Genomic DNA, 24,310 nt, shown 5'->3' on the forward strand with positions numbered 1-24,310 from the left:
GTTTAGAATAAAACCTTAAATCCTCCTTAAATGCACTTTATTGCTTTTTGAAATGATGAACCTAAAAGTGAAACTAAATGAGCTCATTGTAAACCTCATCACAAAAATGCACATAGAATTTAGGAAAGTAATTTTGTCCATATAGTTTGACTGCGTATAAAAATTCTTTATGGTCAAATATAAATGACATCCTGTCTTGACAGATGTCTGTAATAACCCCCGGCAGGGAGCCCCTCCACAGTGAAATAAAACAAAAGAAAAGAAATAGATAGGAGGGGAAGGAATTGGAGAGTTGAACTATAGAGCTTTGTCATTTACAACAGGCTTATTATTTCCAATAACGTACATAGGAGTTCCCCAGATCAAACCCAAAATCTTCACAATGTCCTCAGCTCAGATGAGAGTAGAGCTTCACCATTAAGGAAGGTGCCTACATTTTTATGCACCTTCATTGCTTCTCATGTGTTGTTTCATGACCTCATCAGTGGGGGACAAAAAACAACAAAACCCAAGTGTACTACTGTCCCCAGGGACATTTCTATTCTATTTTATTCAGGGCTTGTACAGTGCTATGTGACAGCCTTCCATTAGTACATTAAGCTATGCGATTAACGTCTGTCATGTAATGTAGTACTGCACTATGTTAAGACGCACTAAGAACCAGCAGGGTCTACAAAGACCAATTAATGCACATGTTAGTGCAGTTTAGAAATCATACCCGCATAGCACACACAACCCTACTGTGTAGACAAGCCCTGAGACAGATTTGGGTTATTGCTTATATTCTGCACCAATAGTCATCAGCTTTAAGAATCTGGGAATTCCACTAACCCTTCTTGATTACAGGTCATTTAAGTCCTCCTACTCTAAGTTTGTTTCTTACCCCTTTAAGATTTTAGTTAGGATGAACCAAAAAAAGGTCAGACAAAACTCTTCCAACACTGTAGAGTTTAGCATGATTTTAACCCCAAATCAAAACACCCTCCCGCCCCAAAATTTCCTGGGAGGAAAGACTAAATGTTTGCACAGTCCTGTCCCAGGTTTACAAACCTCCATGAACTTTTTGGTGACCTGGGACAAGTTTTGAATTCACACAGCATTAGCCAGGGTCCACAGGAATAAGGGTAGAGCGATGGAGCCTACAGTGTAATATAGGCTGAGATTTTTTTAGAATTTGGTTGCCCAATTCCCATTACAACTAATAGGCTTTGGGCATCCAAATCCCATGGGGCAGCTTTAAGAATCTCAGCCATAGTGTCTAATGTTATTAGAAGAGTCATGCATTAGTATAGGTGCAGCTTAGGTTAATGCTGCTAATACCCAGCTCTCTATGTCTCCAACTCTCCATTTCCCCAACTATGTTCCTTGAGCAAATGTATTATGGTGAGAAATTCAATCTTGGAGAAACTTTCCTTTACATTGATAGGTTCTAGCAGGAGAGAGGTGGGGAGAGGGGATGAGAGGATTGTCCAGTGATTAGGGCACTAGTCTGGAACTCATGAACCCAAGATCAAGTCCCTGTTCCACCAGAAAAAGAAAAGAAGTACTTGTGGCACCTTAGAGAGACTAACAAATTTATTTGAGCATAAGCTTTCGTGAGCTACAGCTCACTTCATCGGATGTTCCAACCCAGACTTTCCGTGTGACCTTGGCCAAGTCACTTAGTCAGCCTGTGCTTCCATTCTCTATCTGTAAAATGGGGATATTAGTATTGCCCTGCCTCACAGGTGCGTTATGAGGATAAATACGTTAAAGATTCTGAAGCGCTCCATTACTAGAATAATGGAGATTATATACCTACCCAAGGTAGATAGACACAATTGCCTGAGGCCTCTAAATTTTGATGAGGAGAAGTGTCATCAGGCTGAGACAAGGTGCAGTGTAAATGTGGCAGCTCTTGTCCAGGGTCTGATTTAAGAAGATTAGGGGTCAGTTATGGTCAGGATTGGTGTTTTTCGTTTTAATCTGAGGTATGGTATATTGGCTGACTGCAACCTTTCCTATTGCTTTCCCACCTGATCGCTGAAAGGCCTTCTTGTGAAACTGCAGTTGGATTACTCTCTTGTACAACATTTGGGCAAACTTAGAAATAGAGCTGGTCAGGAATTTTTCAACAAGCTATTTTTTCACCAAAAATTGCTGATTTGTCAAAAACGAAACCATTTGCAAAACAGGGTCACTTTTGACAAATCTCCCAACTAGAATAACGTTTGAAAAAGTTGCAAAATTGTCAAATATTTCATAACTGGAAACTTTTGGGTTTTTGAGTCATAGATTTATAGATACTAAGGTCAGAAGGGACCTTTATGATAATCTAGTCCAACCTCTTGTACAACGCAGGCCACAGAATCTCACCCACCCGCTCCTACGAAAAAGCTCACCTATGTCTGAGCTATTGAAGTCCTCAAATCGTGGTTTAAAGACTTCAAGGAGCAAAGAATCCTGCCTCAAGTGACCTGTGCCCCATGCTACAGAGGAAGGCGAAAAACCTCCAGGGCCTCTTCCAATCTGCCCTGAAGGAAAATTCCTTCCCGACCCCAAATATGGCGATCAGCTAAACCCTGAGCATATGGGCAAGATTCACCAGACAGATACTACAGAAAATTCTTTCCTGGGTAACTCAGATCCCAAAGTCAGAGTCATAAGGACTCTTTTTTAAAATTTTAGTATATTAAGACAAAAAAAGGATTTTAAAAAATATCAAAATTGAAATCAAAAGTTTTGATTGTCCCAAACCCAAAATTTTTTCATTTCAAAAAAGTGTTCAAGAGGTCAAACTTTTCCTCTGGATTCAGGACAGGAAAAAAAAATTGACATCTTGAAAATTTTCATGGGACTGGAAAACCATTTCCCACCCAGCTCTACTTAAAAGCAAATCCATACAAATATAACCAATGCACACTGAGATGTTTATTGTATTTTAAGAAAGATATCATTTTGGACAAAATTACAGCCTATCACTGCCAGAGATTTAGTTTAGTTTAAAGAAAAGGAGTACTTGTGGCACCTTAGAGACTAACAAATTTATTTGAGCATAAGCTTTCATGAGCTACAGCTCACTTCATCTGATGCATCCAATAAAGTGAGCTGTAGCTCACGAAAGCTTATGCTCAAATAAATTTGTTAGTCTCTAAGGTGCCACAAGTACTCCTTTTCTTTTTGCGAATACAGACTAACACGGCTGCTACTCTGAAACCAGTTTAGTTTAAGGGAGGCACAAAGACTTCTCCTTTAGAAAAGGTTGTTTACCCACTGCTGTGGTTCAATATTAACTATTTATGTGATTCTTCTCTTCACATTTTTAATCTTCTGAATATTTCAGTATTTTATTGTTTTAATGTTCTTGTTTGTGAGGTGCTGGGAATGGCACCATAAAAAATAAAATTTACTCTGATTATTATACTATAGTTGTAGAAATAATGTGATTTATTGATGGTTTTATTTCCCACTGGTATGAAAAATATACATAAAATGTGGTATTGTGTAAAGAAATATGCCTCCAGCAGAATACTGAATAATCTCTACTCTTCCATTTTCAGGTAGCAACTAAGTATTGACTGTTGTATGAATTTTTACCATTTTTTAAAAGTGGTAACACACAGTATTTGCTATACATGCCAGTATGACTAAATCTTGTCATATGTCTTGTCAGTAGCTTAAGAATGGCCTAAATTAACAAAGCAAGTAAATTCAGTATTAACACTGCCACTTAACTTATCCATTAAGTTTAGGTATTGCAGAAGTTACACCATGTAAAAATCACATGCACCATTCCACATTGATCCCTACAGTTTCAATGCATTTTTTCAATCAATCTTACAGTTATATTGTTCATTCATGTAACATTTTCAATCTTTTTCTCTATATCATTACCTTGATTGCACCAGATAATTTGTGATTTGCACCATAATTTTATTTGTCATTTTAATCTTCTACAGTATCAGCATACTGTGAGGGCTCTAAAATATTCTCAGTGGAAAAAATTGCGTAGGGGAGACAATCAAATAATCGATGTACAGATGGGTGAAAACACCCGAAAGATGAAAACCACCATGTGTTGTAGTTCATAATTTTTCCAAAGCGTATTTTTTTAATTAAATGTTCAGGAAGCACTGAAATGTATTGCAACTTTTATAATGCTTTTGCACACTGTAGATTTAAAGGATTTGGGTAGTATTGCCAGCCACACGTATTCAAAAGTCATAAGGACCAGACCCTCAAAAAAAAAAAAAGCAAGAGATTTGTTAAAATAAAATTTGAGGTTCTTTTATTTGCCTTCTAGTGTTTCATTTTTTAGGAGTCTCATTTTCAAGCTTTTCTCTTCAACCTCAAAGGCTAGAACTTTTTTTAAATAATGAAATATGAGATTCTGATGTACTGTATTCACACAACTCCAGCAGCTCAGGCTTTAAGAAAAGCATCCAGTATTGCAAGACTCATGGTAAAAATCATGCAAGTTGGCAACACTGCTGGACTCAAAGCATGCTAGGTGCTTTACAGACCAATAAAAAACCATCCTGTGCCCTGAAGAGCTTGCAAACTAAAGGCCAATGCCTGCTCCCACAAACACTTACTACCAAAGTACTTCCATCAGATTACCAGCCATATAGTACTTACTACATGAATAAACTATGTGTAGGATCTGTCCCCGAGTATAAAAATAATGGGAGGGATTTTCAAGAGTGCTCAGCACTGGCTTAACCCTGATCCCAGGGCATGTCTACATTCCAAATGATAAGTGCTTCTGAAAATCCCATCCAACATTACTAATTAAAACAACAGAAATAGGGAGGATAGAGTGGAGGGGCAAGGGCTACCACAAAAGATCATGTGGTTTCCTTTGGTTAGTTAGGCACCATCCTAATGGTTCTGTATCTTTTTTTCCTCCCCTGTTTTTATAAATTACCGGCTGAATCATATCCCCTAGACCCATGCATGGAAGCGCACTGCATAGAGATTTCCCCCTACCCCGTTGCGGGGGAGGGCGTCTGGACACCCAGAATTGTCAGAGAGAGGCATGAGAAACTTTGAACAATGTCCCTGGCCCCCTATTGATTCCCTGGGATCCAAGCAGATCCTTGGAGATCCATCTGGTCTGAGGGCAAGCTTGAAGCCTGTTTTGTGGGGAGTAATCAATCCCCTCTGCACCTGATGGAATGAATGCAGGGAAATATCAGTGAAAAAAAAAAGCTTACTGAGAAATCTTCCCCTTTAGCATCCTCCTGAATTTTCCTGATTTGGTGAGCGGGGGGTGATGAGAGTTGCCAATGATAGTACTTGGAGGGTGCCGGGCGGGGGGAGGACTGGAGGAGAGTTAAGAGTAATGAAAAGAGGTCGGTAATATGGTGGGAGGAAAGGAAGAGATAGGATTTGTGGGAGAAAAATAAGCGGAAGGGAGGAGAGATGAGGAAAAGAAAGGTGTTGCTAAAGATACGAAGAAGGGAGCAGGGTATAGGGAGCAGTGGATAGTGAGATAAGGAAGCAGAGAGGACAGTTTAGCCTGAGTAAAAACTCCTGGATTGGGCCCCCAGTCTGTGTAGTATTTATTTAAACCACACCCCACTTGGTGTAACCAACCATATAACACATCTGGCAAATATTTTAGCTGTCCGTTGACAGTTTTTTGAATCCAGTAACCAAATACAAAAAAAAAAAATTAAATGTTATATCACAGCGCGGGGGAGGAGGGGGAAAGAGAGGTTGAGAATGCTGATGGCTTGCAAGCTACAGCAAAGCCTCCAGCAGCCTCTCCAGTGTCTATGAGCCATGGAAGTTGATCTTGCAAATTGTACACACACACACATATATATCATTTGACTCTAAACCTAGGCTGATTTTAGGCAAGCTGCCTTGGGTAAATTCTTCCCTTGCAAACCTATGAGGTATTTTTATTAGTTATTCCGGGGATGGAGACTAACCCACAAAAACCGGCACCAAGTTAAGGACGCCATGTGGAATTGTGTTGTCCATCTTTTTATTGAAGCGCAAGAGTTTAAGAAGGGGTATTCACAGTATTAGATGGGGACGCAGGGGAGGTCAGAACTACCCTGAAATGCAAAAATAAGGGGCCTCTCAAACATAGCAGGCCCAAAGTTTCAACCTGGCTTTGGTTTACTTTGCGTCACTATTGTTCGTTCATTTAATAGAGGGCCTTGCACAAACCTCAGATCACATTATGGGATTACAGACAATGGGCCACCTTCTGCTCTCATTTACCCAGTGTAAAGCCAAAGTAATGTCATAGACTTCTGTGGAGGTGCTCTGGATAATGAAACTATTTATCCAGAGATAATTGCTCATGGAAAAAATACCAACATTCACAATAAATATTATTTACAACCCTTTATTCAGAGACTCACAGGTTTTAAGGCCAGAAGGGACCATTAATCATCTAAACTGACCTGTATAACACAGGCCATTGAATTTCACCCAGCTTTCCCAGCTCCGGGCAACTGCAGTGGCCTGTTTGGCTCAGGGGGATTTACATCAATGTAACTAAGTGCAGAACTGGGCCCTGAGTACATATGTTACAGGGATAACCTCACTTCCCCTGCCAGCAAAATCCCAGCTTCAGGGTGAGATTTAGCGGTCCTATTCTGCACCCACATAAATCAGTTAATAGTTCCTATTGACTAATGGTACACATTAGCAGCACTAGCAACACAACACAACTGTATAGGGCCAAGAAACAAAAGAAATCCACTGAAAGCGGCCAAAAGAGAACTTTAGATAGGAAGATAATTAAACATATTGGCAATTGATATAAGCTACCCTGCCCTTAACTGCTCTGAGTCCCTATTAACTGACACCCTTATTCTTTTGAAAAGTGTTTTGGGATCATTAGTGGATATGACCTTGTTTTTACATCTCATTCTAAAGAAGTAATCTGCAGCAGTGCAATACAGATCTCTGTGAATAACTGATTTTTTGGTTCATTGGCAGTTCCAAAAAAAAAAAATCAGGGGAAAAAATTGGTTTGGGACGAATTGAATTGAAATTTTTTTGAAATTTCAGGTGAACTTAGAAGTCAGAAAAATATTAGTTTCCTGTCAAATGAAAATATCAAAACAAAAAAGTCATTTCTAAAAATTTCAAAATGTAACGCTTTGCCTTCACAGGATTCCTCCCTTCCACTCCCCTTTTTGCCATAAACAATTTGGCAAAACTGACACAAAATCACAAAATTTGTGTTGCCAAATCTGCATTTTTCTCCAAAAAAAAGTTTTGTCCAAAAAATTTCACCCAGCTCTCATGCAATGTCCTGTTGGGATATTGATTTGACTCTTATTCAGAGGGAAGAATACTACCTTTTTAATTGCCAGCACCACTATCTGCAGCATCTTGCACATATTCCATCCAAGATGCTATTCCAGCTGGCCACATCCAGCTCATAGCTTGTGAGATCTAACACAGCCTTTGTTGGCATTTAGGAGGATTCACAAAGGCTTTTAAAAATACACAAGTTAATTCTAAACAACATCTGGGGAGGCAAAATCCTTGTGTATGTTTGGGTTTTTTAGGTCTGGCAAAATGACAAAAGTGAGAGTGGTGGAAGGAAATCATGTTTTTAGACCTATTTCAGAGAACAGTCCCTAACGCTTCAAGGACATTTATCTGCCAGTCTCTTAGCCTTTGCAAGTCACTAACAAGAAGTAAATCAAGACAGCCTTTCCTGAGTCTTGGCTTCTCCACATGAATTGATCAAGTGAAAGTCGCAATATGTATAGGAACACTCCTGCACTTTTTTGTGTATCATGCCATTCCTGTCTCTCGAGTGCACTCTAGCTAATAAGTAAAATCAGCAATGACTCATCTGATGCTTTGTAGAAATAACAGGTAGTCTATTTAATTTCATAACTCAGTACTACAGCTTTAGGATCCAGTCCTACACCTCGTAATGCAAAATTCCTCTTCACTGTCATGATTATAAAACCAAGTCCTTAGTCACTAGCATGCTGAAGAGCTCCCGTCTAAATCTGAAAAGCAACCTTTGGTAAAGGGACTTCATACACTAGTCTCCTAAATTTGAAACCAGCAAGACAACACATCTGTTTGATATGCTGCAGTACTTGCAGGATCATTTCTGTTCTCTCTGTGCTAAGGGACGTTGTTTTGGAACACAGGAGACCTGATTCTGCTCTCACAATAACCAGTTAAATGCTGTCTAATTCCATTGATTTGAGTGGAATTACTCCTAATTTAAACTGGTATATGTGAGAGAAAAATCTATGTGGGTTTTTTTCCTATCTAGTTGTAAACTGTTTTAACTCAATAGTTGGCAAAGTCAGAAATTAGAACTTTAGAGAGAACTTCCATTCGCAAAATAAGAACCTTGTGTTAACTACTTACACCTCATAACTTTGTGTTCCCTGTGTAATAATTAGAGCTGTTTTTAACGAAGTTTTTTCAGCAAAATAGGGCTTTAAAAATAGCTGACACTAGTTCCCAGAGTATGTTGAGGCTCCTAGACGATCTGTCATCCAAGTACAGATATGACCCAACCCTACTTAGCTCATGACATCTGATAGGATTACAGCATAATAAAATTAAACAGATGGCAAAGCACTCACCTTCAGGTCCACACATTTCTGGATTACTAATGCAAGAGTTTTGGGAGTTTCCAAAGATGAGAAAGGTAACTCTTTTTGGTTCAGTGAGGTAAATTCCTTTGTTGACCATTCCTTCTACAATATCTAAGGAAGGAAAATTAAAATGTAGTCCTTTAACATTCTTGTGCCCTGACAGCTTCTTGGGACATGACTCAAATGACTCAAGCATTTTTAATATGTTTATCTTTCTATCCCCCTTTTTCAGGATAAAATAAGTGAAAGGTACAGCTTACAGTCTTATCATTTATAGTTTATAAAAATGATATTTATCTGCCCTCCCCAATTCCCTGTTCAACTAAATCATTTGTATAGCTGAACCAGCACGGCCAGAAATTACTACTTGAAAATAGTCTGAGTGAAGTTTACATATTCCAGAGTTCTCAATACAAGCAGCACTTTATAGGGTATTTTTGGCTTATTGTTCAGAAGTAGAGCTAATCAGGAAATAGTAGGAAATTGTTCAGAAGTAGAGCTAATCTTCTCCACACACACACACCCGCCTCCCCCCAGGGAAAATTTTTGACAAAAAACTAATTTTTTCCTCCCACAAACATTTCTGTTTTAGAAAATGGCTTTTTGACCATTTTTGATCAAAAAGGCTATATTAAAGGAAGATATTAGACCTACTCTAGCAAGAAGACAGAAATACATGTATGTTTTTTTGAGACACCCAGAGCCTGGCATGACTTTTTATTAGCATCCAAAAAGGCTCTGTTTCCATTTATCATGTGTAACTCCTTGTGATTTCTTAGGTCCTATCTTCTTCACTGCTTTTAAAAACCCCCCACTGTTTTTTACCTCGGGTTAACTAATGGAGGTGAGCTATCCAGAGGTAAAAATCACAGCACTTTAGGTTTAGCATGAGGTAAACTTGCTGCAGATAATCTCAGGCCTGGGTATAGGGTGGACCTTGGCAAATTTACCTTGCAATAGAACTGAAGTGCTTTGACTTCATTGTGTTTTTACCTCAGGATACTCATCCATGTTAGTTACCCAGAGGTAAAACACGCAGGTTTTTTAATACTGAAGACAAGTTCTTAGTAACACTTCATACAGCAGGATACAAAATACCACATGAATTTTCTTTATTTACAGTTTAGGCAGGAAGAATGTAACTGCCTGATTTGGAATTTGTCCTGGACAGTACTGTTAATAACATCATTTTTGCAAACAGTGCCATAGATCTATAATGATAGTGAGAATTCAGGATCTTTGTTTTATGTCTTCTCCAAAATACTGCATTCTGAAAAAGGCACTTTCAGGATTAGGATTGTCCAATGGACAGGCAGAGGGAAGAGTAATATGGTGTTGTTCCTGCTAAGACATACAGAAGTCTTAGCCAGGGCTATGGTTGGTATCTGAAATCACCACGACGTAACAACAGAGATACGGAAAGATTGTATATGGCCCTAGCACAGATGCATGGTGAAGAACCAAGGAATAAGGAGCCTTTTTTATATGTGCCCTCTGTTCTTGGGTCCAACTCAATAACAGTCCATGTGCAAGGAGAATACAGAGACTTGACCCTTTGGCACCCCTGAATCACCCCAAAGATGAGGAGGCAGGGCTATGGCCCCATTTCCCTCTACACTTATCCAGAGAGATGGCTAGGTATGCTATAGGGAATGGGCTTTATCACCCTAAAGATGTTGCAACATATGCATTCCCCCTGTGACTGGAGGATATTATGTCTCTTGAGCCTAATCTTAAAGCTGTCCATATTAAGTTGAAACCATGACATGGGGCAGCCAGCAGCCAAGTAACCGGTTCAGCACTCTGGGGCAAAGAGGACAGGCAGGTGTAGGGAGGTGTAAAGGACACCTTCAGTGAATCTGGTCCAAAACATTTCTTGATTCACCCAAAATCTACTGTCCATAAAACATACAGTTTCCAGATATCTTCTCTTCCTTAGGGGCAAAGGAAAAAAAATCTAGATCACCCTCTAAACTCCAGCTAGCACTTGACTCCTTCAAATCCTTCTACGGCATTAGCATTATGAAGTGAAGCAAACTTTTCTGAATTCTCTATGAGCAGCGTAACCTCTGAATTAACCTATCCAGAATAAATCCCAAAGAATTACACATTCCTGTTTTCATAGTATTTCCTTTGGCATCAGTGTCACTCTCTTTAATGTTCACATGGAATATATATCTTATTGTGTGACAACTATAAAGCAGATCAGTGAAGACTGGAAGGAATCAGGGTCATTTGAAGTTCATTATTAATAGCGTTCAGAGTTGCCAGCCCACTCCTGCTGTTGGAGAGTAGGAAAATACAGTACAGGAGTCCTTTTGCTTTTAATGCTAACCCTCTTACATTGAAGCTGCCCAACTGGAATCTACTTAAACCTAAGCTGTCTTCATCATCTCATTGCTCACTTATGACAGGTTTCAGAGTAGCAGCCGTGTTAGTCTGTATTCGCAAAAAGAAAAGGAGTACCCGTGGCACCTTAGAGACTAACAAATTTATTAGAGCATAAGCTTTCGTGAGCTACAGCTCACTTCATCGGAACTTGATCCGATGAAGTGAGCTGTAGCTCACGAAAGCTTATGCTCTAATAAATTTGTTAGTCTCTAAGGTGCCACGGGTACTCCTTTTCTTATTGCTCACTTATGTTTTTCTAACAACCAGCTGTAAACTGATACCTAATTCTGAGGTAGGTAGCTGGTCAGATTCCAACTGCAGTTACATTAGTATAAATTTAGAGCAACCATACTGAATTCCGTGAAGTGACTCCAGGTTTATACTGGTGCAAGTGAGCGAAGATTCTGACCCAGTAAGTTTTTATCATAAGTGCCTGCCGGGGTAGTCATTTTCCACTCAGTTTATTCTCCCTTTGATCTATTGGCTGATGTAGACGTAAAACAGTTGTTGTTGTTTTAAATGAAAACACCCACCACACACACCTGCATGTCTTCCACCTGTTTTTTCTATTATTTGAATCAGAAATGTCATGATGGGTAGCTCCTATTTTCCCTTGCATCCTGCAGAATTATTTGAAGTTTCTCTTTTTTTAACACATTACTTTAAAGGCTACAGATTGAAGAAAAACAGCTCTTTTTTCTTTTAACTTTATAAAGAAGAGAGTTCTTTTAACTCCTTTAAACAGATAGTTCAAATTATATTGAAATTTCATGCCAATTGATTTTTTTTCAGTGCCCGTGTTTACAATTAATCTCAAATGTTTTGGGGTTTATTGGGCTTTTGAGGACAAACCCTACTCTCCTTTGTCATGTGAGTAGTTCCAATGAAGCCAGTGGAACCACTCAGATGAGCAAGAACTGCATGATCAGTACATAGCCAAGCCAAATTCTGCTTGCTTACACCAGTGTAAATCCAGAGTTACTAAATAAAATCACAGCAGTTTTTCCAGATTTATGCTAGCAGAACTGAGAACAGAATTTGGCCCATAAACTCCAGAGGATCGTTTAAGAATGAACCAAACAGTGTTAACTTCGAACCCATCATTATCAGACTAGTCCAAGTTTGACAAATGCAGAAAAAAAATACTTGAATCCTCACCTACGGTTGCAGAGAAGTTAGAGTAGGCAGAGTCATTGGTATATACAAAGGTAGAATTATGGGAAGGAAGCACAGTGAAGTTGTGGATTCTTAGAGCTGGGTGGAACAACAAAAGAAAATAAGCAAAACAATGAATAAACACAAAATCAATCTGAATTGTCCAGTCCATATCTCTCAACACAGCACAGATCAAATGTTACTCAGTGGTCCTTTAAACTATAACATTCTAGCCTCCCTCCATCTTTTTTTCCCTCAAAGTGCTTGTCTGCACATAAAGGGTGTTCCACTTTAACAATAGTATAGTTAAAGTGGTACAACTGCCCACAGCATGGACACAGTTTTATGTTTTACACCAGTGTAGCTATTCTCTTGGGGAAGGGAAATAAACCATAACTGCATCCACATTAGGGGATGTATTGGTATAAATATATCAGTTTTAAAAAAAATCATCTCCTGAAACCAACATAGTTATTCTGGTACAAAATCTGTATGTAGACCAAACCTAAGGGAAACTGACATGCAGATGGCATTATCAGTAACTTCAAAACGACAGCATCAAAAAAAAATCATATTTTGGTCTGCAGATATTTTACCTATATAATTTTAAGAGCCCTAAATTATAAAAGTTATTAGAGAAAAACATATTTCTATTGTTTTGATTTGCTTATTTTGTACTTTTGACAGCATTTTGCATGCAGTCATTTTCACTGTTTGTCTTGCACGGACAGTTAAGACTTGATTCAAAGCCCATTGAAGTCAATGGAAAGATATTTGTTGACTTTGAATCAGTCCCAAAATCAGTGGACTATTTCATATAGCAAGAGAAGAGAAAAAATGGATTTTAAAATAGAAGAATATCAATGTAAAACTGCAGGAAAAAAGTTAGCAGAGGGACAAAGGTTCAGATGCAGCACCTGAAAATACCTTTAAACCCTTTAGATTTTTTTTTAATTCACTAGATTCCAAATCAATGATGTCCCTTTAATTTCCTCAGTCAGTTCTGCCATTAGGATATTACCACTATAGACCCGAGATAACAGCCAGTCAGTATGGAAAGTGCACAAAAATAACCTAATTTGGTGATACTGATTCCCAAAACAGTGAGCCGTTGAGAGGTATGAAACTGGATTCCAGCCACACAATGACTTCAACAAATAAAATGGATTAACATGAAGGACAAGATTATGATGCTCCAAGGTTTTATGAGAAGAAACATGGGATGAAAACAATTACATGAAATTACAAGTGGAAAAAATAATATGAGAGACTCTAGCAATGAATAAAAGAGTTGCATAATCAGAGTGGTATCAAAAAGCAGGAAAATGGTAACCTGCAGTAGAATACAGCAATAAAGAAAACCTTTCTTGTGTCTCAGAATCAGCCTTCAGATGCAGGCATGCAACTCCCATTGAAGCCAATGGGAATTATATGCATGTATTGCAGAATAGAATATAAGCAACTGCAAATTAAGAAAAGGGATTATCTACAACAACATTAAGGAAAGAATTCAACATCAGAAAAAAAAAATCACACAAAAGAACAAACATTTTCCGATGTTTTTGGCATCCTTCCAGAAAACACACTGTGGTCCAATCCTGGAAACCTTCACTGACATGAGTAATCCTTATTCATATAGGTCATCCCACTGATTGCAATGGAAGCGTTCATGTGAGCAAGTGCTTTTCACCATGAGTGAACGTTTCTAGGATCAGGCCCCATAAATTGAACTATTTGAATATATGCTTGAAATGGCTTCTGAATTTCAGCAGTTATTGCTCCTTTTGAAAAAGAGCACTTCCTAGCCTCAACTGTGTATTTCTTGCTCTTATTAATTATTATTAATTATTATTATTATTAATTATTAAGAGCTGCATTTCAGGTTAACTTTCACAACATCTAAGTCCCTTTATGCATCTAGCCCAGGGCCTACAGGAGTTAAGCATTCAACTCCCATTGTAAATCAATAAGAGTTAGACACCTAACTCCTTAAGGACTAGTGAAAATCCCGCCCACTATGTGTATTTGTGCACATGGGCAAGTATACACCAAAGCAACTGACAATAATAGGATTTTAATGACACTTTGGAACACACAACAATTTCTCTTCATAACCGTAAGAATGTGTAGGCTGCTCATAAAATGTCTGAGAATATTTTGAAAAAAAATCACAGCTTTGAAATACAAAATCATTTGGACTGTCAAAACATTTGATGAGTAAGTAGATCTCAGCTGCCATGGCTTTAGCTCTAACCTATTTAGCTTTCATATCTCCAGCTCCCTTGCTACTTACTGACTCTCACAAATACTTATGTTACTGTCATTGTCACGAGTCCTGCTTCTACCTCCATTTGTATCCCGAAACTCATGGATTCCGTCCATATCTTCCAGGGGCCAGTAGTGGGACGCTGTCTGTAAAACTTCAAATCCTTTCAAGGAAACACAAATTTTAAAAGGTCAGAAACACAGGATTCAAGGTCAAGTGTAACAAGTCTCCACGATGCTTCAATGTAGAAACCAGAAAAAGAGGGAGATCAAATGGTTAGGCAAAATAAAACATTTTATGTAAACTATGCACTGCACACAAGGAGCGAGCATTTGAAATAGAGCAAAATAAATAAATAGCAATGGGGATTAAAGCCATGTGTTATGCAACAAGATTTCTGATTGCACATCGCAGGGGACCACAGTTTTTAAAAGCTGTGTACTTACTCTACCTTCGCTGCAGTAGAAACAGGTTGTGGCCTAGTGGCTAGGGAGGAACTTGTGAACATTGTCTATCTTGATTTTAGTAAGGCTTTTGACATAGTCTGGCATGACATTCTCAAACAGACCAGGGAACTGTGGTGTAGATGAAATTACTATAAGGTGGGTGCAAAACTGGTTGAAAGACCATATCAATAGTCCGCTGTCAAATTGGGGAGATGTATCTAGTGGGTTCCCATAAAGATCTGTACTGGGTCTATGACTATTAAATATTTTCATTAATGATTTGGATAATGGAGTAGAGATTATGTTCATAAAATTTGTGGATGACACCAAGCTGGAAGGATTTGCTAGCATTTGAAGAACAGGGTTAGAATTTAAAACAACCTTGACAAATTGGAGGATTGGTCTGAAATCAACAAGATGACTGAATGGGAACCTGATAAGGCTCCAACTATATTAAGGGCCATTATAAAGAGGACAGTTGTTCTCCGTGTCCACTGACGGTAGGATGCAAAGTAATGGGCTAAATCAGTAGCAAGGGAGATTTAGGTTAGATATTAGGGAAAAACTTTCTAAATATAAGGCTAGTTAAGCTCTGGAATAGGTTTCCAAGGGAGATTATGGAATCCCCATAATTGGAAGTTTTTAAGAACAGGTTAGACAGACACCAGCCTGGGATGGTCTAGGTTTACTTGCTCCTGCTTCAGCATAGGGTCCTGGATTAGATTACTTCCTCATTACCTGTCCAGTCCTAGATTTCTGATTCTATGTTGCATAATGATAGAAGACCTGACCCTCAGCTGGTGGAAATCAGCATGGCTGTACTGAAGTCACATTCTGACTTATACCAGCTGAGGATTTGGTCCTAATATTTTAGTTTAACAAATACATTTCTATATTTCATGCACCCCCACACATACCCAGAAAGCTTAAGCCACCATATTAGATCATTTTAAGGACAATATTCAGAGAGGGCCCATATGTCATACAGGGCAATGTGCAGAATGGCAGGTTCCTTTCTACAGCACCCTTTCTCCTTTTCTTACACCTATGGAAGCCTCTCCACATGTGTTCCAGCTCTGCAGAATTCAAGGGGCACATGGAAGAGCCAGCTGAGTGCCTTAAGACTCTTCTCCTCTCCCCAAAACCCACAGGGGAAGGCAGCACAAGTTAACACACCTTGAGGCTATACTGATCTGTTCTGTTTCCACTTCTATCCTGTGAAGACCTTCCTCTACTTATGGGCATTGAGCAACCACAGTAAATTGACTGCTGGAAGCACGGATTCTGCAGGGGTCATGTTGTCCAGGTTTTGGGGCAAGCCAGGGAGGTGGAAACCAGCAGCAGAAACAGAGGCAAAGGATACGCCATGGGGATTTTGGGAGGGTGCATAGGTGTCAGAACTACATTCTTCACTGGAAGGAGTTTCCTGACTGGGTCCCAGAATATTTAGTGGCATCGGAAAAGAGTTAACTGCTCTGCATGCAGCAGCTGCTATTTCTTCAGAACCTTCTTTTCCCCAAAAAGTGAAAAATAAATCTTATGGCTAATAGGAACATTTTGTTTCCCTAAATGTCTTCTTCAGTTGCAGATGGTTACACTAAGCTCCAGGTGGACAAGCTGACAAAAACAGAACATCTGATGGTTCCCATTTTCCAATGGCAGATTTATCTAGAGAATCTAATTGATGTCAACTAGAGAACACTTTAGGGAGATGTGAATTCTCAAGCTGGAGCTGAAACAGACTGCCCAGAGCAATTAATTGGCGTGTTAAGGTAATGCTCTATTTTAAGGGATTAACATTAATAATAAAGGCAAATACAGATTGTATTTTATGTTATATTATTATTTGTAAGAAACTTTTTTATTCCTAGAATAATTAATTTAGCAAGCTGTGCTGGAAAAGAATGTGTAATCAACCAGAGCAATAAAAGTTGTAGGAGAATGAGACAGTCATACAGTAAAACCCACTTGCTATTGCAAATGAGCATTGGTTCTTTTGTCCATCATGGTGGCAAATAATTCTATTGGCATAAATTAATCTGTTTATGCTTTTTTTATGGGTGGTGTATGGGAAGACATCTACAAATCCAGCATTTACAGAGGTTACTTTTTTTTTTTTTTTTTACTATTTTTTCAGTTGTGTTTTCAATTGAATTTTGTGCTAGTTAGGAAGTACCCGAGAGTCAAGTCTTCTATTAAACTACAAAACAGATACACCAGGAATAGTAGAGCTGGTTGGAACATTTTTGCCAAAATGAAATTTCAGCAACATATGCTCTTTCATTGAAGATGAAACATTTTGCAGAGACTTATCAGTTTCCAATAAACTGTTGTGGGGAAGAGGGAGAGAGAGAGCAACTACAGCTGGCTGGTTAGCTGAGATGCAAGCGATCGAGGTTTGAGTCTCTACTCTGCTGGTATCGGAGTGATCTGGGATGAAAAACACTACCATGAACCAGGCAAGGCAGGACTTGAACCTAGAAGTCCCACAGCCTAAGCAGTGCCCTAATCACCAGACTATAGAGCAAACACACAAAAGTTTTTCCTTCCAATGCAGAACAAAAACAAATTTCAAAACCAGCTACAAGACAAACTGTTGTCTTCCAGTCACCTTCAATGGCTAAATGCCTAGAATCCACTCACACCCTCTACCCAACTGCTCTTTGTCCCATGCATGTCACCACATCTTCTTCCATGCCTAGAACCCCCTCACTGGTCTTGCTTGCCAAATGATCTCTCTATCATTCTTCAGCTCCCTGCACAAAACCTAGTACTTCTGCTAGACCTTTCCATGTTAGCATCTTGCCTCATTTCTCCCCCCCCAAAAAAGCAGCAGAGAGTATTAAAAGAGAGGAAAAACAAAACAAGCCAACTACAAGAAAACCTACCTCCCAACCTTTCACATATGTATTTACACACACACACACACAAACTAATATATATTATTGCGATGCATATTTGCTATTATTATGTTTGGACTGCACTTTGGAGGCCCAGTTGAAGACTTAGTCCTGCAAACTCTTATTAACAAGAGTAGTCCCATGTAAGCCAGCAGGACTGCTCACATAAGGAGAAGCTCACAAAGGTAAGGAGTGGCTTCAGTGGGATTACCCATGTAGTAAAGTACTACTATTGATCCCAGACAAGGGTATCAGAATGATTTAGTGTGGCCCTCTCATATAAATTTCATGGTGTCAATAACTTTCTCTCGCCTAGAATTTCTTTAGATTCCCTAGCAATTTCTCAGGGACCTAAGGAAGGACGGGGGGTGGGAAACAGAAAGGCAAGTTGAAAACAGAGTGAGAATAGTAACAGGGGTGCAGAACTAGCCCAAATGAACATACAGTGCATACGCTAGCCAAACATTCCAAGGATCTTATAAAACTTGGGTGTGTAAGTTAAAACAAACCACAAGCAGATTTTCCCTGGCACTTGCAGCCCATTCCCAGTGCTCCATTCACCTTGACAGTGTTACAGGGGTTCTGTCATCATATGGACCCTAGTTTTGGACGCACAGGGGTTTTTTTTTCCCATTTTCATTGTAGACTTGAAGGGTTTTGTCCACCCCTTCTGTGAAACTGTAGCTAACACAAAGAATGTCTTACTTTAGATTTTGCTCTCTTCTCTGTCCCCTTGACACAATTTCAGAGCTGTAATGGTTGAAGACCGTAGGGTTCTTTTGGATTAGGGAATCGTGCTGATGCGATTATTAAACACCACATCAGAGGCAGGGGAGGGTTGTGCAACAACCAGAAGTGATAAATTTAGGCCTGTGGAACTAAGGCAGCTGCATTTGCTGCAGCCCTGCTTCACACCTAACCTGCCAGCCCAAGTATTATCCTGTTTAACCATCCATCTAACACCATTGATTATACAAGAAACTGGAATCCCCATCTGCCCTCCTTGCCTAGAAACATTTGCAGCAGTTAGAGAAACTCTCTCAAAGAATCTACAGCCTGAGATAGCATGTCATTGGTACACAGTGATACAGGTGTGGATGAGGCGAAATGGTGCCACACATATTACTTTGCATACTTGCAAAACCTATGACCTAGCTGGGAGAGACAGAAAGATAAACCACAAGAGACACACACACTCTTGTAATCTGAACTAATTTCCTGAACAACCAACCAAAGCCCCTGCTCCTCCTGGGAGTTGAGGTGTGAAAAGAATCCCAAGGGAATGAAGTATAGGATTAGGAGGGGGCTTATTTTCCTTTGGGTCCCTGAAACTTTGGCATATGCCCTAGTTCTGTCTTCCAAGAGCATACACTGGCACCCTCCAGAGGAAATGAGGGCAGCAGCTTTCCAGGGCACCAGGAGACTCTACATGGGCAGATGATGCTGATCCAATTTTTCTATCTGCTTCCCATGAAGTCTAGCAGCTCCAACTCTTTGTGACAGCAAACTGGGCAAAGCATAGAGCGTGCACACTGGTTTGCAATGCTCTTTTGTGCAGATATTTACCACTCCCAATAGCATTTAATTTTCAGATGAGTGAGAAATGAGAAAAGGGATTCAGAGCTACCAAAGAAAATCAAAAAAGCCAGAGAGAAAATGAACAGATAGCAATAACTAACCGCGACACAACACGGCATTTCATTATCATTAGCTGTATTACACTAGCACCTAGAGGCCCCAACTGAGATCAGAGCCCCATTATGCAAGACATTCTACAAACGCATCGGGAGAGTCCCTACCTAAAATGCCTACAGTCCTAATAGACAAACCTTGGGAGGGAAAACAAACACAGAGGGGGAAGTGACCTACCTAGCATCAGACAATAGACCAGTGGCAGAGCCAGGAGTAGAATGCAGATCCTTCCGATTCCCAGTCCAGCATCTTATGCATTAAACCACACCGCCACTCCAGCTGATGATTTAGGGATCCGGGTGATGCTACGTCCCCATACTAGGTTTCCATACTACAAAATTGTAACTGTTCTATATCCGGGTTGCCCAATATATAAAGTTGAGCTAAAACCTATGTTTCCTATATTGCTTCACCAGCTAAAGGTTGACCAGCCTTATCTATAGGAATTGAGGCCATAAATTAACATTTGCTAGATGAAGGAGAAACAAAAGAAACTCACGTGAGAAAGGGCAATAGTTTAGGCATACTGTAATTAGGTTTGAGATAACAAGGCAGGGGTGGGACAGACATATTGCAATAGCACCATAGAGCTTTTCTTGTTATAAAGCAGGATTTTAATTTTGTAAGTTTGTACATATGGGTAGGAATTAAAAGCACAAGGAAGTCTGTGGATTGGTTAAAGAGTAAGGTTGTACTTGTACACCACCATGAGGTTAAACTGTGTGTGTGAATGGAAGATCTTTCCAGTTACAGACACACAAAATTAGTCAGAGTGATTTTTGCATTGAAAACAGATGACTGGAGCTCAGAAGAAAAACATGCTTAAGTTCAGTCCTGAGCAAATTGCACTTAATTATAAAAAAAAAGAAAGACTGAAGCTATGCAAATGCACCGTAAAGTTTACAAACTGGCATCTCTAGCGGTAAAAGTCAGTGAATTTGAAGTGCTGCATGCTACTACAGCACCGATTCCAAGAGCAGCTCAAGGTTAAAAAAAAAGTTGTAAACAGAGTCTCAAAACACAGTGGTTTGTAAACCAGTGTGTGTAAATGCAAGCAGCATTTCTTTTTGTACTTGTTTATGCAGAATGTCAGTGTACTGAGAACTGCAGTTGTAATAGATTATGGTAGTCTAGTATTCTAGACTGATTGCCCTACATTATATTTTAGCACGGTACTTATTCATGCATGTATGGTGGCATGTAAGAAAATGAGATGTGCATACCAGAAAGCAAAAGTTTTAGTAAACATACTGTAATAATTAAGCACAAGATGGTCGTACAGTAATAATAATGATAAAACAAAAAATGTCTTACCAGGGTGTTTGGATAGTCGTGAATTGTTTCCATACACCTGCACATAAAACAAGACATTGTGAAGTAAACATATCGCTAAAAGGAAATCCAAGTAAATCTTAATGTTAAATCATGTTGAGAATATTACCTGACATTTAGACTGAAATAGAATCAGCAAGGAATAACAACAGAGCAGAGACAACAAATTGTTCATGGTCTTTTTGAGGTTAAAAGTGCAACTGAGACCAAATTCCTGTGAGATTTCAATCACAAACACAAATTTTCCTTTGCCACTTTGTTTTCTTTTAAAAGAGGCATTTTCCACACAGGTTCAAGATGTCCATTCCTTCAGTGACAGCAAAATATGCTTCCAGATCCTTCAGAAATATTTGCCTCCTTCAAACTTGGATTCCTTTTGTTATTCATAAATATATTACTATGATGGGAGCAAAATTATAAGATGAAATCTATTAGTTGCAAAAATGTACAGTTCCACAGAAAAAATGCATATAATTCTGCTGCAATTGGTGCCAAAAAAGAGAGATCTTATTTTTCAACTTTTGCTTTTTATCGTTGTCTTTTACTTTCAACTGTTTTCACTTTGCGAAAGATCCGAAGTCAGTTTTGGTTCTTCAATTAAAAAAACCTCTTTATTGTACATAAGGCAAACTCCCACTATTTCCTTAGGAATTGGATTGAAATGAGTTGCTAACTTCTTGCTTGTCTGACTCACGTTTGCACCTTCATCCAAGATCTCTTTGGGTGGAGAGAAAGTCTGAGTGATGTCATGCTTTCTTCTCAAACTTTGTCCCATTCTCGTACTCTATTTATATCATGTTGCTGCTGTCTCCTTTCTGGGTCCTAACACCAGCCTGCTAGGAACACGTGGAAATAAGTCAATGTAGTTCAGAAAACAGATTAAAGAAACAAACCACTGTCAAAATTGTTTCTTGCAAGTTTGCACAATGAAAGAAGGAACAAAGCCAGTACAAATATTAATATTTCAAATTCTTAAAAACCATAAAATGGGTTAGGGGCACAAGTTTTGTGAAACAATCAACAAACCGTTTATTATAATACTTAGCATTTATCCAGAGCTTTTGTCTTTGAGGAACTAAAGTCATTAATATATATAAGGTGGTTAAGCTTCACAGCTCTCCTGAGAGATAGGGGAGTTTTATTATCCCTGTGTATAAATAGGGAAATCAAGGCACTGAGAGTCTAACTGATTTGCTCAAGGTTACACAGGAAGATTATGGAAAATGTGGAAATGGAACCCAGCGCTTCTAACGCCAAGTTGTGCACATTAGCCACAAGCCCTTCACCCTCAGTTTTGATAGAATAAATTGTACTGAACAGGTTTCCTGAGTAGTCCTTTATCAGAGCCTCGGTTTTATTCTAACCCAGAGCTTCTCAAACTGGTTATTACATGGAGGAGTTGCAAGCTGTCAGCCTCCACCCGCCAAATCCTGCTTCGCCTCCAGCATTTATAAGGATGTTAAATATATATAAAAAAAGTGTTTTAAATTTATGGGGGGGGGTCGCATTAAGAGGTTTGCTGTGTGAAAAGGATCACCAGTACGAAAGTGTGAGAACCACTGCTCTAACACTGTGCACTAACAGTCATTTTGTATTTAACATAACATTGATAACTAGAATGAGTCAAAATTTTCATTTTATACTTTTTTGGACAAAAATGGTCTTGTTTCCAAAACAAATTTCCACAGAATTGTGTTTTAAAATTCTGTGTTTTTTTCAGAGAAAAGATGACAATTTCAGTTTTGTGCCTTTTTCCCCCACCCTCTTTCTCCTCCGCCTCCCCGACCAGCCCCCCCCCGCATCAGAAAACACCCCTTCCTTTACTCCTCACCTTCAAGACACTGTACCAGCCACTTCTAATCCTTGATGCCTTCCTTTAGGCCCACCACCTCCAGACCCTGAACCCTCCTTCACAGGCATGGACTTTTGTTTTTGACAGGGGGTGCGAGCAGCAGGTACGGCCTCGGGGTGAGGGGGAAAGAGGCTGAGCAGGGGCAGGGCCTTGGAGCAAAGTGCAGGCAGAGCGGAGGGGGAAGGGGGAGGGCCACAGTCCAGGACCCACAAAAGATTAATCTGGTCCTGTGGTGGGTGCTTGAGCCCCGAAGCTCCAACAGAGTTGGCGCCTATGCCCTCCTTGACTCACTCAGTTCTGGTGCTTGGCTTCACCTTACTCTTCCCCTCCTGGCCTCTAGTCTGGAGATGGTCACAATTTTTTCCTGACAGTTTTCCATTTGAAAATGCTGATATGAAAAAACTGAAACATTCTGCAGAAGTGTGTCAATTGCCCTCAAAAGCTTTGATGGAAACTAAGCTGGCCAGCCAGCCATCTGCTCTGCTGTCAGCTTGCTTGCCCAGCTCCCTGGACTTCCAGGCTCCCCAGTAGCATACCTGGTAGACTACTACATCAAAACACATTTGCACTGCAGGAACATTTCAATGTTTCCAAAATGGAATCCCGCAGAATTTCAGTTCTGTGAAAAATTCAAGTTTTTGGCCTTTCATCCCAATTTGGAACCAAAAAAAAAAAAAAAAAAGAAGAACAAAAACTTAAGTTTTGTTTGCAGAACTGAAATTCCATCTCCTGGGTGGCTCTACCCTTGCCTCCCCTCCTTTTGAATCTTACCATACATCTTACAACCCCATTCCCCACCTTCTATCAACAGCCAGAAGTCCCTTCCTGCCTAGGAGAAAAGCTAAGATTTTTGCAAAGCCATTGGCTGCTAAGTAACACCACTCCTAGAAATTAGGGCTGTCGATTAATCGCAATTAACTCACATGATTAACACAAAAAAATTAATCACAATTAAAAAAATTAATTATGATTAATCACACTGTTAAACAATAGAACACTAATTAAATTTATTAAATATTTTTGAATGTTTTTCTACATTTTCAAATATATTGATTTCAATTACAGCAGAATACAAAGTGTACAGTGCTCACTTTATATTTTTATTACAAATATTTGCACTGAAAAAATGATAAACAAAAGAAATAGTATTTTTCAATTCACTTCATACAAGTACTGTAGCACAATCTCTTTATTGTGAAAGTGTAACTTGCAAATGTAGATTTTTTTGTTACAGAACTGCACTCAAAAACAAAACAATGTAAAACTTTACAGTCTACAAGTCCACTCAGTCCTACTTCTTGTGCAGCCAATCGCTCAGACAAGTAAGTTTGTTTACATTTATGGGAGATACTGCTGTCTGTTTCTTATTTACAATGTCACCTGAAATTGAGAACAGATGTTCACATGGCACTTTTGTAGCAGGCGTTGCAAGAGGTATTTATGTGTCAGATATACTAAACATTCGTATGCCTCTTCATGTTTTGGCTATCATTCCAGAGGACATGCTTCCATGCTGATGATTGTCATTAAAAAAAACAACAACAACACATTAATTAAATTTGCAACTGAACGCTTTGGGGGAGAATTGTAGGTCTCCTGTTCTGTTTTACCCACCTTCTGCCATATATTTCATGTGATAGCAGTCTCGGATGATGACCCAGCACATGTTCATTTTAAGAACATTTTCACAGCAT

The 24,310-nt window shown here is 39.2% G+C and overlaps 1 protein-coding gene across 2 annotated transcripts in view; it reads right to left on the minus strand.

The window, feature by feature from the left end:
• The window catches only part of ADGRD1 (adhesion G protein-coupled receptor D1), a 252,094-nt gene that overhangs the window by 220,522 nt on the left and 7,262 nt on the right, over nucleotides 1–24,310 (minus strand). For both annotated transcript variants that reach the window (XR_006275876.1, XM_038374066.2), the window contains exons 2-6: nucleotides 20,874–21,597; nucleotides 20,747–20,783; nucleotides 14,474–14,557; nucleotides 12,132–12,227; nucleotides 8,571–8,693 (exon numbers count right to left, since the gene is read on the minus strand). Coding sequence is in view for 1 of the 2 variants with exons in the window: in XM_038374066.2 (XP_038229994.1) it covers nucleotides 8,571–8,693; nucleotides 12,132–12,227; nucleotides 14,474–14,557; nucleotides 20,747–20,783; nucleotides 20,874–20,939 (406 nt within the window). In the remaining variant the exon portion in view is untranslated. The remainder of the gene's footprint in view (nucleotides 1–8,570; nucleotides 8,694–12,131; nucleotides 12,228–14,473; nucleotides 14,558–20,746; nucleotides 20,784–20,873; nucleotides 21,598–24,310) is intronic.

This window comes from Dermochelys coriacea, chromosome 15, assembly GCF_009764565.3.
Source record: "Dermochelys coriacea isolate rDerCor1 chromosome 15, rDerCor1.pri.v4, whole genome shotgun sequence".
Classification (NCBI taxonomy): Eukaryota; Metazoa; Chordata; order Testudines; family Dermochelyidae; genus Dermochelys; species Dermochelys coriacea.